The sequence below is a fragment of the Homalodisca vitripennis genome, chromosome 2 (assembly GCF_021130785.1).
Source record: "Homalodisca vitripennis isolate AUS2020 chromosome 2, UT_GWSS_2.1, whole genome shotgun sequence".
In the NCBI taxonomy this organism is placed as follows: domain Eukaryota; kingdom Metazoa; phylum Arthropoda; class Insecta; order Hemiptera; family Cicadellidae; genus Homalodisca; species Homalodisca vitripennis.
Window position 1 is genome coordinate 97,142,702 of NC_060208.1, and position 18,815 is coordinate 97,161,516.

Consider the following 18,815-nt stretch of genomic DNA (forward strand, 5'->3'; position numbering starts at 1 on the left):
TTCCCGTTCAAGAGGGAAGAGCCTTTAGTAGACGAAGACCCATCCGATACTCTGCATTTAAGGTTCGAGAGAATCAAATCCAAAATTTCTCGACTTGAGAATGCAGGGTATCAAGTAGTTGAAATGTGGGAGTGTCAGTTCCAAAAACTAAAGAAAGAGCAAAAATTGGACCATCTTAATTCACTCCCTATTCTAAACACACTCCTACTCAATCCCAGAGATGCCTTCTTCGGGGGAAGGACAGGCAACGCAAAAACTTATCACAAGTGTGAGGACGGGGAAACTATCCAGTACGTGGACGTCTGCTCACTCTACCCGTACGTCTGTAAACGAGGGATATATCCTCGTGGGCACCCGAAAATCTATGTAGGGGACAAGGAGTATAGGGAAAGAGGCTTGAAGGCCGAAGGTCTCCTCAAGTGTAAAGTTCTGCCTCCACTAAATTTGTATCACCCCGTCCTTCCAGCACGTATGAATAATAAATTAATGTTCCTCCTTTGCCGTACATGCGGTCAAGAAATGTCCAACACAGAGTGTAATCACACCAACGAGGAAAGAGCACTGACAGGGACATGGACAATGAATGAAATCCGAAAGGCCGTGGAAAAGGGGTACGAGGTTTTATACATGTACAAGCACTGGGAGTACGAGGTGGCAAGGTACGAGACAGGGGGCCTATTAACCGACTTCATAAACAAATTTCTCAAAATCAAACAGGAGGCATCAGGTTACCCCTCTTGGTGTCTCACTGAAGAAGACAAGGCCAAGTACATTCATAGTTATCACGAACACGAAGGTATTCACCTGGACTCGACCAAAATTTAGAAGAACGGGGGTCTTCGCTCATTTGCTAAATTAATGCTAAATTCATTTTGGGGTAAATTCGGCCAAAGAGAGAATCAAACAAAGACATCAATTGTTAGAGAACCAGGCGATCTGTACAAATTACTTACAAGTCCGGGGGTCCAAGTAAATACGTTACAGGAAATAAATGAAAATGTACTCCTTGTTAATTGGCAACATATTGACGAAGTCGGGGAATCCCTGAGAACGGTTAACGTCGTGCTAGCCGCCTACACCACCTCCCAGGCAAGACACAAGCTGTACGAACATCTAGAAGAAGGAGAACCAGGTCCTCTATTACGACACAGACAGTGTCCTCTACGTACAAAGGGAAGGTATGTACAAGGTCCCCACAGGGGATTACTTGGGCGAGATGACCGACGAACTGGTCGAGTACGGCCCCGGCTCCTACATTGTATAATTTGTTTCAGGCGGCCCCAAGACTTACGCATATCTCCTATGGTCCACCAGCAAAAATGCACTAATTGAGGTCTGCAAAATTAAAGGCCTTACCCTAAATTTAAAAACCAGCGAAAAATTAAATTTTGAAACTCTGAAATCATTGGTCCTGAGTGGCTCATCGGAGGCAATAGACATTGAAGAAAACAGAATAAGACGTACTAAAGAAAAGAACATTGTTACAGTGGAGGAGCACAAATTATTCAAAATAACAGGACCCAAAAGAAGGCTCGAAGGGCCCTATGACACTTTACCTTTTGGCTTTAAGAAACATAAAAACTAACACATTCTCGGGACATACCAAAAACCCGCTAAATTCTAAATTTTTATTGGTTTTACTCCTCGCTCCAGTGTATGTGTGTGTGTGTGAGCTGAGTAACGTGCGTGGGCTTGGGCATGAAGATGAACAAGTCTAGGCCCACGAACGGCTCTGTGTGAATGTGATCTTTCGGGTGGGATAAACCCCATAAGTCCCTGAGACCGTGAATGAAGGTCACTGGCGCGGTAGAAATACCCGTAAACCTGCCTGTGTGAGCGTCAGATAGTAAACCATAAAGTCTCGCTTTACCCTGCAAGACTCACCCGACTCGTCCCACACACCCTTGAGGACCGGTAGCAAGCCGCAAGGTCCCGACTCTTCAAAGTGCCGAAGCAGCCCCTCGCTACTCTCGAAGCGTCTGCATAGCTGAAGGGCGGCCAGGGCTTGTAGTGGGGACCTCGTCCCACGGGGAGGGGCTTCCACAACTCCGAAACGGTGAAGTCGTACTCCACTACCTGGCGGCTGCGCGAGCGGTTACGTTGACGTGACCTTCCAAAATAACGTCGCCGCTCGCGCCGTGCATCCCGCTCCAGCTGACGGTGAGCCCATCTCCATTTCTCGGCAGAGATGGATAGCGGCGATGGCGGCGGCAGTGACGGCTGTGGCGGCGGGTCTGCCCACGACAGGAGCGAAGTCAACCTGACGAGCACTCGGAGGACCACTAACAACGAGTTTATCATTGTAACTAACTGCGTCTCAGAGCACGGGAGCTCAGCGTCCAAGTGGAGGGGAGATCACATGATCGGTCAATGTGACCTCACAAGCCTACATACTGGGAGGTATTCAGTATAGCTCCAACCATGCCTACATCCAGTCCACTCTCGCTCTCAGTGCGGTTACGGGATCCACCTGCAGACATGGCTTCTACCCGATCACTAGACGAATGCGCGATCTGTCTAATCCGTTGTGACGACGGATTCATGTTATACCACATCATGCCAAAATACGGGTGTAACTCCTGTGAGTGCTGTTATAGGGCGATGAGACGCATCAGGACCTCTATGGAGTATTCCAATTACAGCGTGGACCATATGCGCAAAATCCCTAACACTCTTGCCAGTGAGCACGGGGACATTGTGGTTAGCCTGTCAAGTTTTTTTATGTTTTGGCAGGCTCAACCGCGTGACGAAGAAGAATGGGAACTGCACAGTGCACAATTGGAAGAGGCCCGTCTACACCATGCTATAGAAAGCGAATACTGGGAAGGTGTGGTGAACGAGGTAGACTATCTCCTAGCCTCTGAGGTAGAATTAAAAAAGCACCTCAAACGAAAAGGGTCCTGCTCGGCGTCCGAACAATAAAAAACCGCCAAATTGTAAACATCCATCCTACTAATCCTTGTCCTGCACAAGTCCAGTCGTCTTCATCACCCTTCTTCCCAACCGTCCCTGTGCAAATGGGTATCTATGAATGTTGGGGCTCAGTAAGGTGTTTGGACTTGGGCATGAAGATGAACAAGACTAGGCCCTTGAATGGCTCGGTACGAATCTGGCCTCTAAGGACGGACTAAACTCCTGAAAATCGTGGGACCATGAATGTGTGTGTGTGTGTGTGTGTGTGTGTGTGTGTGTAATGTCTAAGAAATAAGGGATGGGACATTATTGAGTCACGGAGTGTCAACCAGTCACTTCTGGACGGACTTCCAAACCCAATAATGTTTAACTTGGGCGTCAGACACTCGCGTGCCTGACGTGGATGTTTCCAAAACCACACCACTTAGACATTTATAAATACACTTGTATTACCACCTAAGGATCACTTCCCAACATGGACGCTATAGCGAGAGAACTGCACAAACCGGCCAGACGAAATTATCCTAGACGCAAGGTCACGCAGAAAGGACTTACCGAGATCTATCAGGCCGACCTTGTAGAGATGATTCCCCATGCAAGAGTGAATAAAGGGTACAAGTATATATTAACGATGCTCAACTGTTTCACAAAATTCGCATTCGCCATCCCCATAAAGAACAAAACCGGTGCAGAGGTTGCAGCCGCACTAGGGCCCATACTAGCTAAACATAAGATGAAAAACTTACAAACGGACCAACGTAAAGAGTAGTACAACATCCACGTTAACAAACTCATAAGGAAACACAACATTAACCTGTACTCCACCCAATCACATTTGAAAAGTTCCATTGTAGAACGACTAAACAGAACTCTTAAAGAAAAAATGTATAAAAGGTTTACGGCACGCGGCAGCTACGAATGGTTAAGTATCCTACCTACTATAGTTAAGGAGTACAACAGTACCGTACACAGGACGACCGGTATGAAACCAAAAGACGTTAGACAGAAACATGTAAATCAAATTCTCGACCGAATGAACAAAAGTAGACCCATCAAGCCGACAAAACGTAAATACAATGTAAACGACCGGGTTAGGATAAGCAAACACAAAGGAGTTTTCAAAAAGGGCTATTTACCCAACTGGTCAAACGAGACGTTTACAATCTTCGCTATAAAACCTACATAACCTGTTACATATATTTTACAAGACATACGAGGCAACATTTTGCAAGGCGGTTTCTATGAGCAGGAACTGATAAGAACCGCAACAGGAAATGTCTATCTCGTCGATAAAGTTCTTAGGCGGATAGGCCCCAAGGCCTTGGTGCGGTGGCGTGGCTTTGACCATACTCACGATAGCTAGGTAAACTCCAAAGACATTATTCGCCCAAACACAGTAAAATATAAAAGGTGACGCAATGCCTTGGAAAATCCATTACCAAAATGAAGGTCGTAAAGCAAGGTATAATGTTTAAAGTCTGCAATATGGACGAGTTTATAGGTAGTGGATTAGGCCGCAAAAACAAAAAACGGTCCGCTCCTATCCGACACTATAAGGAGCCTGATTGTAGGTCCCTCGAACTGTGGCAAAACAAACGTACTATTCAATCTACTTGTAGATCCAAACGGATTAAGGTTCGAGAATGTGTACGTATTTTCAAAATCTCTGTATCAGCCAAAGTACCAACTACTGTCAAAGGTAATGCCAAAAGAAGTAGGATATTTCGCCTTTGACGATAACTCACAGGTTATCAAGACGGACGAGGCCAAAGAGAACTCTGTTATGGTTTTTGACGATATAGCTTGCGAAAAACACGATAACATCCGTAACTACTTCACTATGGGCAGACACAAGAACATAGACACATTCTATCTCGGGCAAACGTACACGCACATACCTAAACAGCTTATTAGGGACAATGCCAATTTTATAATACTGTTTAAACAAGACGACTTAAACTTGCGTTACGCCTATAGCGATCAAGTAAATACCGACATGGACCTGGAAAAATTCAAGCAGTTGTGCAGTATGGCTTGGAAGGACAGACACGGGTTTATAGTCATAAGCAAGGACGACGACATTGATAAAGGAAGGTACCACGTAGGTCTCGACAGTTTTGTTCAAGATCTATAATGGTGAGGATCTACACTTATAACGACATTAGAGGGTTCTCGGACCAGAGACTCCACAAAGTCAATTCAAATCTGTGTACATGGTACTACCCAGACAAGAAAACATTTTGCGGTAATTACTGTAGCAGACGACCACCACATGGTTTCCTGTTCAATAGAAGGTGTTGGAGACACAAACGCCAAGGACAGTACAGTGCAACAATTCCTCCTGTAATTCTGTTAATGATTTCGTCCAGCGAACGCTTTTATAACCACGATATCTGGATAGAATTTTTGAAAAAGAGCCAGGAGAAAGGTGTACCATTCGAACTCGTTGTATACCACGAAGACATGTTAAAGTGTACTGTGCGGGAATCACAGAACCTCTTGTCCAAATTCAGACCATTTCCAGACCAATTCGGAAAGCTTGTACCGCTGAGAAACGCGCACGGTGGTATATACTTTGCCCAAGTCTGTATAAAGATGTTAGAGTACGGTTGTAAAATCCCACACACCTCACGTTGCATCATTCTCGCGGAGCGAACTATACCTATTAGGAAACGATCTACAGACACGTACTGGCACCAGTGTTACAGTGACATCAGCTACAACGTAGCGTACGGCCCGGTTCCTGACAGACTGCCGAGAGACGAGAGGAACAAAGTATTTGCAGGCGTAAGCAATCTGTGTCAGAGCCTCTTTACATCCGAATTCCTCAAGGCGGCTTTACCAACGGTGCCCATGTATTGCGACAGATTCGGAATAAGTCTGCGGGGCGGGGTGTATAGCATTACAGACCGTAAGCAGTTTGAGGCGTGGAGGCGGTTCACAGGAGCCAATCCGTGTGAGTTCTGGCTACTCAACTCTTACCTAATTCACATACACGGTAGAGTAAGAAACCCCATCGCACAGTTAAAGGAGTTTATGAGTAAGGCTGTGGAGAACGACAAGTATACAGTGGCCGAGATCCCCCAGTGGAGGGACGGCTGGAAGAGAACCTTTGTGTCCAGATCACGGGCACGGGTACAGATACCGAGATCAGTATACTTCAAGAAACTGGGTACGGAAGCGTCACTTTGTGAAATCATTCACTTCTTTCGTAAATACAAAAAACGAGCAATGTTCTTCAAACAAGTCGAACTACCTTGAAAAGTGAGTGTATATAAGTGTTCAACGAACAGGACGCGTCATCATTATTATTAATGAAGCGAGACGAGAAACAGCTAACGGCCGAGATATCTAAATTGAGAACAGCTATTAAACGAAAGTACAAGGTGTTCAAACAAGGAAACCTGTCCTCCTAAGTCCGTCTGGAAAAACAATACAAACCCCTCCTCTCGGAACTGCGAAAGAAAACCAAGGACCCCAATATTAAAGGTGAACCAAAAGAAGAGCATGACGAGGACGGGATAAAAGACGAACCAACCAAGTTTTCTCCGTTCGTAACGTCTTCTCCGACAGTACCTGATGTACACAATAAAGTGCTGGAAACCACGGTACCCGATGTAAGCACAGCCCTCTCCACGGCCGAAGGCCAGCTAGAGGCCTCACAGTGGGTCAAAGATTCATTCCAGAACGCGTAGACTGTCAAGTACATGAAGGCCCTAATGAAGGACATTCCTTGCAATAGAAAGATTGATTCCATATACGGTCCACGCTAAGAAAACAGTACACTAATGATCGGGAACAAACCATTAACTTTCGATAATGACGGCAGTATAGTCATAGATGACGTACACTACACGCCTACAAAGGGTCTTTATGAATAACTCTTCAAACGTGCACCACTCAAGGAAGAGTACGAAGAAAACGATTTGAACGCTTACAGGGATATAATGAAGCGGACACAGGCTCACAAAAGAGGTTACAATTATAAAAGCAACATAAACCGTAACAACTCTACAAAATACGACCTCGTCATTTCAAAGTTATTCCCCAAAACACACACTGGTAAGGGTTTCAAGGACCTGTCACGTCCTGACCCTGTGTACTATGACGACCCGAATGAACTGTGTGAGAGGCTAAGAGTGTTGGTAAGCTCAGCTGAGGCCGGTAATACGGGGCATAAAAACGAGATTATTAATATCGTAGAAGAGCTGAGGGAGCTAAAACTTATAAGCGGTAGTGGTAACGCCAGATACAGAGCTCTGGTATAAATGTATAGACAAAACCCCGTAATGTACAGTTTCGAAATGAGCGTGGACAAGTTTGGTCGCACCGGTGGCAAGGCCAGTAAAAGAGGTCCTCCTGGGTTCGGTTTCAGCACAACAGCCGACGTTAATTACGACATTAAAGAAAAAAGAATGTGTAATGTGGGGGATCCCGTACAAAGTCTAGACGCTGTAAACCTGCAGACGTTGGACAAGAAATTAAAAGGCACCAAAACAGATATGACCCGGTCTATGCTCAAGACACTGAATGCGAATAAACTCGATGCCAGAAACAATAGAATACCTAACGTAGCTGACCCCACGAACGAAGCGGATGCCGTCAACTTGCGAACGCTACATAAAAGAACATTAACGTTCGATACTGAGATAATAGACGCTAAAAAGAGAAGAATAATCAACCTGAGCGATGGTGAGGGACTGGGCGACGCTGTCACTCTGCCACAACTACGTACCCTTACACCTATCAAGAGTATTACAGATTCTACCGTTACATTCAATAATTTCAGGCTCTGCATGATTGGATGGCCAGTCGAGCCTACGGACGCTACGACTAAACGGTATGTACTTGTAGATAGAGCACTTTCACTCCTACCTCAGGTGAAAGGCGACGGCTATTGGAGCTTTGGACATAAGCGTCTGAGCGAGATTGAAGAGCCTCTATACGAGGGTGAAGTTGTTAATCTCAAATACTTTCTAGAACACGCCATGAACAGAGCGGGGCAAAGTTGGAACGCGAGAGCCTGTAAAGTCACTAACCTGGGAGATCCTCCCGAATTGAGTGACGCGGTGTCAGTGAATTACCTGGTGATAGTACAGAGTGAGGTTGTGTACGGGATGTACAAAGCACTGGCTCCAACACTAGACTAGCGAGTGGATCAGGTTCAACATTGTCGACCCTTACTTTAGGGACCCAGTGAGCAGGGTGAGATCGAGACCGTGATGGTTTTATTTATATGTGAGTTGCTGACATTTTAACCGTCAGTTTACTTTAGAACCTGGCGAGATGCGGTTACTTGTACTTGTACTGGTCCAACTGGCCGCAGCAAACAAGACCCTGACCTATTTAGAGAAATACGGCTATCTCAACAGCAATGGAACATCACTGACTAACAGTGTTAAGGACGCCGTTACGAGGTTCCAGGAGGTCTCTGGACTACAGGTGACCGGATATGAAAACGAGGAGACGCTGAAGCTGATGGACACATCCAGATGCGGTAACTTGGACGAAGGCATAGCCTCGTTTTCCGTGAACCCACTAGTTAAATGGAACTCAACTCGGATCACGTGGAACATGATTGGCTCTGGCATCCAGTATGCTAACATCGTCGAGAGAGCGTTTTCTTTGTACACTAAACACTCTGCCCTCGAATTCCGTAGGAGTTACAGTAATCCCACTATAATGGTAGTAATTTCCTCTAGGAAACACGTGGCGTACTACCTTAAAAGCACTTGCACTTACGATTTTAACGGTCCAGGCGGCGTTCTCAGCCACGCCTTTCCCCCTCGATCGTGGCTGAACCAATCGGATATACACCTTGATTTCGAAGAGGACTGGGAATTTACAATGAATATACCCGCACCGGAGAAGACTTCGTTCTTTGTAGTAATGGTCCATGAAATAGGCCACGCTCTCGGTATTCAGCATTCGTCTGTGTTACGATCCGTAATGTTTCCTTCCTATTACTTACCATCAGGTATCAACAACTTGTACGAATTTGATTTGGACAGAGACGATCAGCTTGCAATTCAGGTTTTGTACGGGCCGCCGGTCCCCTCCTCCTCTACCACCTCCACATCCACAACATCATCCACAACATCATCCACTACAACATCCACTACGACGACAACATCGACTACCACTAGACCAATAGAGGTCACGCCTACACCTACAGATTTGGACATTTGTAATTTAAGACACAAACTCAACACGTTCTTAGTAGTGAGAAACAGACTGTACGGTAAATACGTTTGGATACTCAGCCTGAACGAAGCCCATAGAATGCGTGAGGAGTTTACCAATCCTCTGATAATTACAGAGTGGTTGACGTTCTTACCGTCAGACTTTACTAACGTTTCAGCCGTGTACCAGAGACCGAACGGAGTCATGATTGTGGACAGAACTTTATACGTTATAGATTACCCGTCACTTAGATTGTCCAATCAAAGACCCATTAGCAGAATCGTACATACCAGAGTTAGGAAAGTCAATGCAGCGTTACACAGTAATATGGGTAAAACCTACGTCTTCGTCGATGACAAGTTTGTTGAGGAGCTGAACGACTGCACACTCACAGGCACCATGTTGGGTATGACTTCGAGCGTACTCCCTGGTGTTCCGGGGTCCATAAAGGGAGGTTTCATATATAAAAACGGTCGTATTTACTTTATAACAGTATGCGTTATCCGTTATGCGAGGTTACTCAATATTCCAAACTTTCGAGGTGTCTACATGAGGGACACACTGCCCAAGACCCCGCGGCAGTACGAGTCGGCCATAGTTAACCTGGACAGTTCCCACGGTGAAGGTACGCACTGGGTCTGTTATAAGAAACTCGGAAACAGAGTGTACTACTTTGACAGCTTTGGAAATCTGAGACCGCCGGTAGAACTCGATCTTACTTTGGATCAGGCGTGAGCGTACAGTATAACTATGAGCGTAAACAGTCTGAAGACTCAGTAGTCTGCGGTCACTTGTGTTTAAAGTTTCTAGCACGTAATGTTTTCACTTAGCGGTGCAGCTCCGCACGTATCTTGTGAGGTCTTTCCACCAATGGATTTGAGCGATGGAGAGTACGAGATCGGTCTAATTGACCTCTCCACGTACTATACAATACCAAACATTGAGAGAGGTGTGAATGACAGGTTCCACTACGTAGTCGACAAAGAGATAGTAATAGACGAAGGGTCGTATGAAATTGAAAACATAGAAGAATATATCAAGTCGCACATTGACGGAAGTGTGACGTTCAGTCTTAAGGCAAACAATAACACGCTAAGGTCCGAAGTATCGTGCAGTGAAGCGATTCATTTTGAAAAGCCTGATTCGGTAGCCTCTGTACTCGGTTTCACCGCTAAGGAACTGGAGCCTCATAAGACCCACATGTCCGACCTCCCCGTCAGTATTATGGCGGTAAACACGATACGTGTCGAGTGCAACATTGCACGCGGTTCCTTTCAAAACGGTATGGAAGGACACGTGTTGCACGAGTTTTACCCCGAAGTGGTTCCCGGGTATAAAATAGTTCAGAAACCGAGCACTGTCATCTATTTACCGGTGAATGTCCGCAGGGTGAACAATATAGAGGTCTCTCTCAGAGACCAAAACGGCGATTTAATCAACTTTAGAAACGAACCCGTCTCGTTACGCTTGCACATTAGGAAGCGGCAATGGGTCTAGTATTTAGAGAAGTGTCTGCTCAGGCATTGGCCAGTAAACACCGGAAGACGGTAGTGTTAACATCGCGAAACATTCGGTTTCTAGCGTCACTGGGGTTCAAATATGGCACTTCTGGCAATAGAGTCGGCCGCAGAGTATGATGAAGTTGTTACAGGTTGGGAGTTTCACTCTCATAAGCCTTACGCCTCGTCAACTCTGAAAAACAACGACGTAATCAGAATTCCGATAAGTCAACAGGATATAATTACGGCGCCGTTCGAAAACAGTATACACATCACTGGTAAAGTGAGTGCCAAGAAAGCTGACGGGAGTGAGGCCAGTATTTCACTAATAAACAACGCCATTGCATTTTTATTCGACGATGTAAGGTACGAGATAGGCGGAGTAGAGGTTGACAGGACGAAAAATGTAGGTATAACGAGTACTATAAAAGGACTACTCTCCGTCAGGGATGAAGAACAAAAGTGTCTCGTAAACGCGTGCTGGCTCGGTCCCAATAAGACCAATGAGGCCGGTGATTTTACATATTCGGTGTCTCTGAAACTGTTCATGGGTTTTGCCGAGGATTACAAGAGAATTTTTGCGAATGTTAAGCAAGAGCTTGTTCTCTTGAGGTCGGATACGGATATTAAGGCCGTTATCTCACCGGACGCGTCAAACCTCGACTTTCAGATTACATCGCTCGAGTGGCTTGTACCACACGTTACAGTGTCAGATAGTTACAAATTAAAACTACTGCGAGTGATTGAGAAAGATACTTTGATTCACCTACCGTTTCGGTCCTGGGAACTTCACGAATATCCTTCACTACCGCAAACAACTCGACAGAGCTGGACAATAAAAACGAGTTCGCAAATTGAAAAGCCTCGGTGCGTGGTGCTGGCCTTTCAGACCGGTAGAAAAAACGACCTAAGAAAGGACGCCTCTACTTTTGACCGTTGTGCCCTGACGAATGTTAAACTTTATCTGATTTCGCAGTACTACCCTTACGACAATGTCCACGGTGATCTCTGTATATTTTACATGTACACACGATTCCAGAGTTCGTACTATAAAAAACCAGGGTCACCGCTGGTTGACTTTAAAACATTCAAGTCTCATATGCCTATGTACGTAATTGATTGTTCCAAGCAGAACGATTCGATCAAGTCGGGACCTGTAGATGTTAGATTGGAATTTGAAGCCAAGGAGAATTTTCCAGCAAACACAGCGGCATACTGCCTCCTACTGCATGACTCCCACATGGCGTACACAGTGCTCACTGGTTCCGTACAACGTATAATGTAGGAGCTGTGGTGGTGGTGGGGTGAACTCTTATAAATAGCTAAATTTTGTACGTGTGTCTCATTCTGTGTCATGGAGAAGCTAAACAGTTTTCTAAACGAGCCTGACTCGATCGAGGCGACTCGATACCTAACATTAAAGAACGAACTACTCTACAAGGTCGAGGGCATGCGAAGACTCTTTGCTCGCTTTAGGCCTACAGTTAGAGTGCCCAGTGACTCTTATAGATACGGCAATTTCAAGGAATGCGCGTTGGCACGACCTTGTCAGTGTCACTATATGGATTCATACATTAGGGGTTCGAATTCGATTTTGGACCAGCTAGCTGAAAAGAACGACCCGTTTCTTTCGAGATTACAGGCTCTACTTGAACCCTTCCGTGATACCGCAACACAGGGGTTGTATTGTTAGGGTGGGGGTAATTGTATAAATTGAGCGACTCCTACACTGACGTACATTAACTCTCCAGTGTTGGACACTCTCGCAACGATGGCACTATACATTTTCAGTTATAAGGAAGAAGAAGAGAGGAAATTATTGGGATACCTCGACTGTACTAATTTTACATCCGATGCCAACTTTTATAAGGTTAAGGACTTTAACAAAATTGAGGTTTGTTTTGACGTAGACGATGAGCCCGAGGCCTACGGTGGGGAGGGGGAGGATAATCCCATTAAACAGGCTATAACTTGGTATAGAGAGGGTATCAAAGCCGGAGTATACACTTCCTTGTGGAAGGACGGAGAAATGAAAACATGTAAATACCTCGACTGTACTAATTTTACACCTAGTAGTGAGTTTTATGATGTGACGGGGTTTGACAGAATTAGGGTTAGATTTTGCAGAGAGGATGATGTGAAGCTGAATGGGTATAGAAAGGGTATCGAAGCGTATGTATACGCTTCCTTGTGGAAGGACGGAGAATTGAAAACATTTAAATCCCTCGACTGTGCTAATTTAACATCCCATGGCGACGCCTGGGATGTGAGGGACTGTGACTAAAGTCAAGTCTCAATTTTGATAGATCCTTTCACAAACGAACGGGAGGAGGTGGAGGGGGAAGAACCACTTGCTAAAAAATCTCATTGGTCAGAATAAACTTGTCTCTGATTGGTCTGAATTGGGTGGTATATAAGGGGGTAGTGTGAAGGGCTACGGTCAGACGGGATCATGCAGGCTTCGGTGATGGACGTGGAACCTGCCCAGTTCCCAGGTACCCAGGCGTAAGGAACGCATAAATTCGTTAACGGGTATTTTCCTAAAGTCGGTTTACTTTTTAGGTCGCGATCTGTCAAAGTGTGTAATTGTGGGATTGTTTAAAGACAGAGGCGATTCTCTCAGGGTGCTTTTCCATGGTAAGAAGGGGTGCGTTTACTGGTCGCACGATGTGTTTAATCAGTTTGCTCCAAATTTCAACTGTATCACTCAAGCTTTGGAGTCCTCACAGAGGTTGTATATCAAGGTGGAAAGTGGGGAGGATGTCAGGGTTTCGAACGTCTTTGGTCAAATGCATGTGTATGTCTATGACGGGGAACATTCTTTAACGCTTAACAAGACCGAGTGGATTCAGTTCGTTAACAACCTTCCGACGGTCTACATCGCTCTTCGGGATCTCTTTTTGATCGAGGTGTCGGCTAAGACAGTTGTTCGGTGTCTGCTGGCTGGGGAGAAGGAGGAGGAGGTGGAGTATAACGACAGGCTATCTCTCGAGATTGAACTTTTCAAACGGTGGCCAAATGGAGGCGATAGTTGAGTTTCAAGCGTTCAAGGATAATGAGAACCGGTTTATTGTAAAAGAGTTTGTCATAATCAGTCATCTGTTTCGCTCACACATAGTATTTAAATCTCCGTACAGCGTAACAGAATTAAATTCAAAAGCGGCTAGAACCGCCCGTTGGTTGGAGCGTCACTTTCATCATATTAATTGGAATGACGGAGGGATCCCTTATGACGATGATATCGTAGGCGCTCTCTGTGAATCCTTCGCTACTGTATATGCTACGGGGTTAGAAAAAATTCGATTTTTGTCTCGTTTTCATGATAACGTATTTGATAGAAATATTGTAGATAGTAAGGAGGCTATTGTTTCCGATACTCACTGTATTTTGCCTCAACATAATAGTGACTTCACTTATGCTTGTGCTTTAAAAAAGGCTCTAGGGCGGGGTGTGACCGAATCTGAGTGGTAAGCTCCTAAGGCTAGCGTAACACCTGTACGTCCTGGGGCTTTCAACTGCTCATACGGCAGGCTTAAACTCTGTAAGACCGGGAGCAGTTGTGGATGTGTGTGTGTGTTTGGGTACCTCTATGGCAGGCCTAACCTCCTTAAGTCCAGGGGTACGAGCCTCGCTCTAGTTGCTAAAGTAAAAGATATAAAACATATGCTAAAAAACAAAATGTTTCTTTGCGAGTGTTTTGCGGGTTGCATTGAAAGGCTTCTCCGAGTAAAGCGGCTTGTTACACTAGCAAGGATTACAAAAAAAATACAAAAGTTGTAAAATAAAAACAAAAAAAATGTTGGGAGGAGCAAATTTGTTATGGAGTGGCTACCACCGTAAAGGGCGATGGTTGGGGCTCTTTACACACACGTGGATAGGCCTACTGGGGAAGGAGCCACGTAAAAAATCTCCTAACGCGTCTAAGACCTGACCTCATGGGTGTTGTGGAACATATGTCACGTTGCAACAAGGAAACCGTACGTGTGGTGGGGGGTACGCCGCGCTTGCATATAAGCGACTGCTGCAAGTGCATCCAGCATTGCGCAATCATGTACAGTTTTGAACAACACCTTGTTTTGGCGTTGTCCGTGGTAGTCATGGCTGTGCCTGCGGCCTTGGTATTGATCCTCTGCCGCGCACGCCGGCCTCCCGAAGTCGGCTACACTCCCTTGGTGCTGCTCCTGGTGGGCCTCCTTGTCGTCGCTGCACCCCTCGTTGCTGGTGACGACGACGAGCCGCCTCCACGGAAAGTCTCTCGATTGGTGGTTATGTTATTATTATTATAGAATTAATAACTAGATTCCGCTTTTCCGATTGGATACAATTTGTTTTTTTGAAGGGCAACGACGATGACCCCCGGCCCGATCCCCAGCCCGATGTCCAGGACTCCCCGTTGTCGCCTGACCCTAATGATGAGGTACGTGTGCGCTTGTGTTGGTTTTGTGTTTGTATGAGTGTTTGTTTGCGCTACGGGCTGAATTGTTTTTTCTTTACCAGGTTTATGACTCGGATGCAACCGTGGAGAACCTGATGCCCGCTGTAAGTACAATTGGATTCCTTGTTTTGTCCATCTCGTCTTTTTTGCTATTTTGCTACGGTTTGTTTTTTTTCAGTCTCCGGACCCGTGGGCTTTTGGGCCGAGGCCGAGGCAGAGGTCTATCAATGTTACCGCGATTGAGGACCTTCTGATGGGGCCCTGGGGAGTGTTGGAGGCTGCCCTCACGGGGATTCCTTTACCACCGTCTCCACTACCACCCCAGGCCGCAGCCCGCAGGCTCCCTCTCCAGTTGATGCCGCTTCCTCAGCCGCGGCGACTTCCGAGGATAAATATCATCCCGGCCCCAGTCCCCTTCGACGTCCCGGTCCTCTGGTGGGCCCAATGTAGCAACCGTCGCCCCGGCCCAGTCAACTGTTACTTTTCGGATACTACCTGCCATAGTATGTCCTAGAGTGCCAATCACGCAATTATTACAATTTTTACAACCACATTATTGACCATATAATTTCAGTATATATATATATATATATATATATATATATATATATATATATATATATATATATATATATATATTCTGAAATATATGTTGCTATTGCAATGTATTTAGTTTTCAAGTTTATTAATGTTTCATAATTATTTTAAACGAGAAAAGGAAATAAAAAGTCAAGCTACTCCATATTTTATTATAGGTATGTAATAAACATCATAAAAAAATTGGTGGGCCTAGGTTACAGGTTAGAGGGGCTGACAATAGAATTGATTGTCAAAACCTAAACTAAAGCCATTTTGTCACACCTATACTTACGAATAAATAAAATACTGAATTTTTTGCACCAAAATGCTTAGGGTACATAGACAAATGAGATATCAAATAAATGGTTTCCACTTTAAAATTTTCAAAAACGATTCCTACCCCTCAGAAATTTCTCTTATGCGTAATTTTTAGTGGGTAAAAAAATGAATTCTTTGGTATCAATAATGGTGGTATCTGTTAAAAAGAAAAGTGTGGTCTGAAACACTGTAGTAGAGTCTACAGAATATTGGATAGTGATCCGTGAATGTGATGTCAAACTAGAGCCGTCAAGCACACTGGGAAAAAGGACCACCGTGAAGTTAGCGTCACTTTATCGTCCAGACCGATTCGTGCATCAATGTTGCAGTCATCAATCTGAAGGCGTTAACAAAAATTCAAAAACTGAGATAAATTGTATAATACTAATTATAAAAGCGATCTTTCACAAAATAAACACAGTTTTTTGTATTTATTACTTTCCACAAAGGTTTCCCATTAAATGTGTCACACATAAAAATCCCAAATATAATAAGTAAACCGTAGGAATGTATCGTAAAATGGACGTTCTCAAATAAAAGCCACTCCTGAGATTAAAACAAACAAGTGCCCGCAATTAAACTTTGTACACAGATGCTCTGTAAGCTGAAGTTTAATATACCAACGTCAAAAATGTGGTGTCGGCCGTCAGAGGTCCTATCGTCTAATTTGAATGCACCGTTGGACGGGCGTTCTCGTATAAAAGTCACTCCTGAGACTAAACCAAACAAGTGCCCGCAATGAAACTTTGTACACAGATGCTCTGTAAGCTGAAATTTAATATACCAACGTCAAAAATGTGGTGTCGGCCGTCAGAGGTCCTATCGTCTAATTTAAACGCACCGTTAGACAGGCGTTCTCAAATAAAAATCACTACTGAGATTTAACCAAACAAGTGCCCGCAATGAAAATTTGTACACAGGTGCTCAATAACCTGAATGTTAATACACCAACGTCAAGAATGTGGTGTCGGCCGTCAGAGGTCCTATCGTCTAATTTAAATGCACCGTTGGACGGGCGTTCTCATATAAAAGTCACTGCTGAGACCAAACTAAACAAGTGCCCGCAATGAAAATTTGTACACAGGTGCTCAATAACCTGAATGTTAATATACCAACGTCAAAAAGGTGGTGTCGGCCGTCAGAGGTCCTATCGTCTAATTTAAAAGCACCGTTAGACAGGCGTTCTCAAATAAAAATCACTCCTGAGACATAAACTAAACAAGTGCCCGCAATGAAAATTTGTACACAGGTGCTCTGTAACCTGAAGTTTAATATACCAACGTCAAAAATGTGGTGTCGGCCGTCAGAGGTCCTATCGTCTAATTTAAATGCACCGTAAGACAGGCGTTCTCAAATAAAAATCACTCCTGAGACATAACCAAACAAGTGCCCGCAATGAAAATTTGTACACAGGTGCTCAATAACCTGAATGTTAATATACCGACGTCAAAAAGGTGGTGTCGGCCGTCAGAGGTCCTATCGTCTAATTTAAATGCACCGTTGGACGGGCGTTCTCATATAAAAGTCACTCCTGAGACTAAACTAAACAAGTGCCCGCAATGAAACATTGTACACAGGTGCTCTGTAACCTGAAGTTTAATATACCAACGTCAAAAATGTGGTGTCGGCCGTCAGAGGTCCTATCGTCTAATTTAAATGCACCGTTAGACAGGCGTTCTCAAATAAAAATCACTCCTGAGACATAAAAAAACAAGTGCCCGCAATGAAAATTTGTACACAGGTGCTCAATAACCTGAATGTTAATATACCAACGTCAAAAAGGTGGTGTCGGCCGTCAGAGGTCCTATCGTCTAATTTAAATGCACCGTTGGACGGGCGTTCTCGTATAAAAGTCACTCCTGAGACTTAACCAAACAAGTGCCCGCAATGAAACTTTGTACACAGATGCTCTGTAAGCTGAACTTTAATATACCAACGTCAAAAAGGTGGTGTCGGCCGTCAGAGGTCCTATCGTCTAAATTAAATGCACCGTTGGACGGGCGTTCTCATATAAAAGTCACTCCTGAGACTAAACTAAACAAGTGCCCGCAATGAAACTTTGTACACAGATGCTCTGTAAGCTGAACTTTAATATACCAACGTCAAAAAGGTGGTGTCGGCCGTCAGAGGTCCTATCGTCTAAATTAAATGCACCGTTGGACGGGCGTTCTCATATAAAAGTCACTCCTGAGACTTAACCAAACAAGTGCCCGCAATGAAACTTTGTACACAGATGCTCTGTAAGCTTAAGTTTAATATACCAACGTCAAAAAGGTGGTGTCGGCCGTCAGAGGTCCTATCGTCTAAATTAAATGCACCGTTGGACGGGCGTTCTCATACAAAAGTCACTCCTGAGACTAAACTAAACAAGTGTCCGCAATGAAACTTTGTACACAGATGCTCTGTAAGCTTAAGTTTAATATACCAACGTCAAAAAGGTGGTGTCGGCCGTCAGAGGTCCTATCGTCTTAATTAAATGCACCGTTAGATGGGCGTTTTCGTATAAAAGTATTAGATTTTTATGTATCAAGGTTATCTAAACTAGATTAGTATATATCGTAAAATGTTAAAACGTTGTATGGAATTTGGTACTCCAAAGTTTCATTCTTTTTAAAACATGAAAAATTAAAAGCATTATAAAAAGTGATAGCTTGAAATTCTAGCATGCGGAAGTATATCAGAAGTTATAACATAAATATTACTGCTTCTCTTTTGCGCACTTTTTTAAATGACGTTGTCCTCTTATATCCATGAAAATAATAAGTTAAATTTGTAGGCTAATTAACAATATATTTTTTCTAACCTCACATATATTTCAAAAAACAATTTATTTTAAATTTCATTCATTATTTTATTCTGTTTATTTCTGTTTTTATCTGCAACAATTT

At 44.2% G+C, this 18,815-nt stretch overlaps 2 protein-coding genes across 2 annotated transcripts; both read left to right on the forward strand.

Moving 5' to 3' along the window:
* The first annotated feature begins 8,199 nt into the window (after nucleotides 1-8,199).
* Nucleotides 8,200-9,059, forward strand: LOC124355734 (collagenase 3-like). Its single transcript, XM_046806892.1, has 2 exons — nucleotides 8,200-8,799; nucleotides 8,925-9,059. The coding sequence occupies exons 1-2, from the start codon at nucleotides 8,200-8,202 to the stop codon at nucleotides 9,057-9,059; spliced, it is 735 nt and encodes a 244-aa protein (XP_046662848.1).
* A 1,636-nt stretch (nucleotides 9,060-10,695) lies between these two features.
* LOC124355735 lies at nucleotides 10,696-11,880 on the forward strand. The gene has a single exon (XM_046806893.1). The coding sequence runs from the start codon at nucleotides 10,696-10,698 to the stop codon at nucleotides 11,878-11,880; it is 1,185 nt and encodes a 394-aa protein (XP_046662849.1).
* The last annotated feature ends 6,935 nt before the right edge of the window (nucleotides 11,881-18,815 follow it).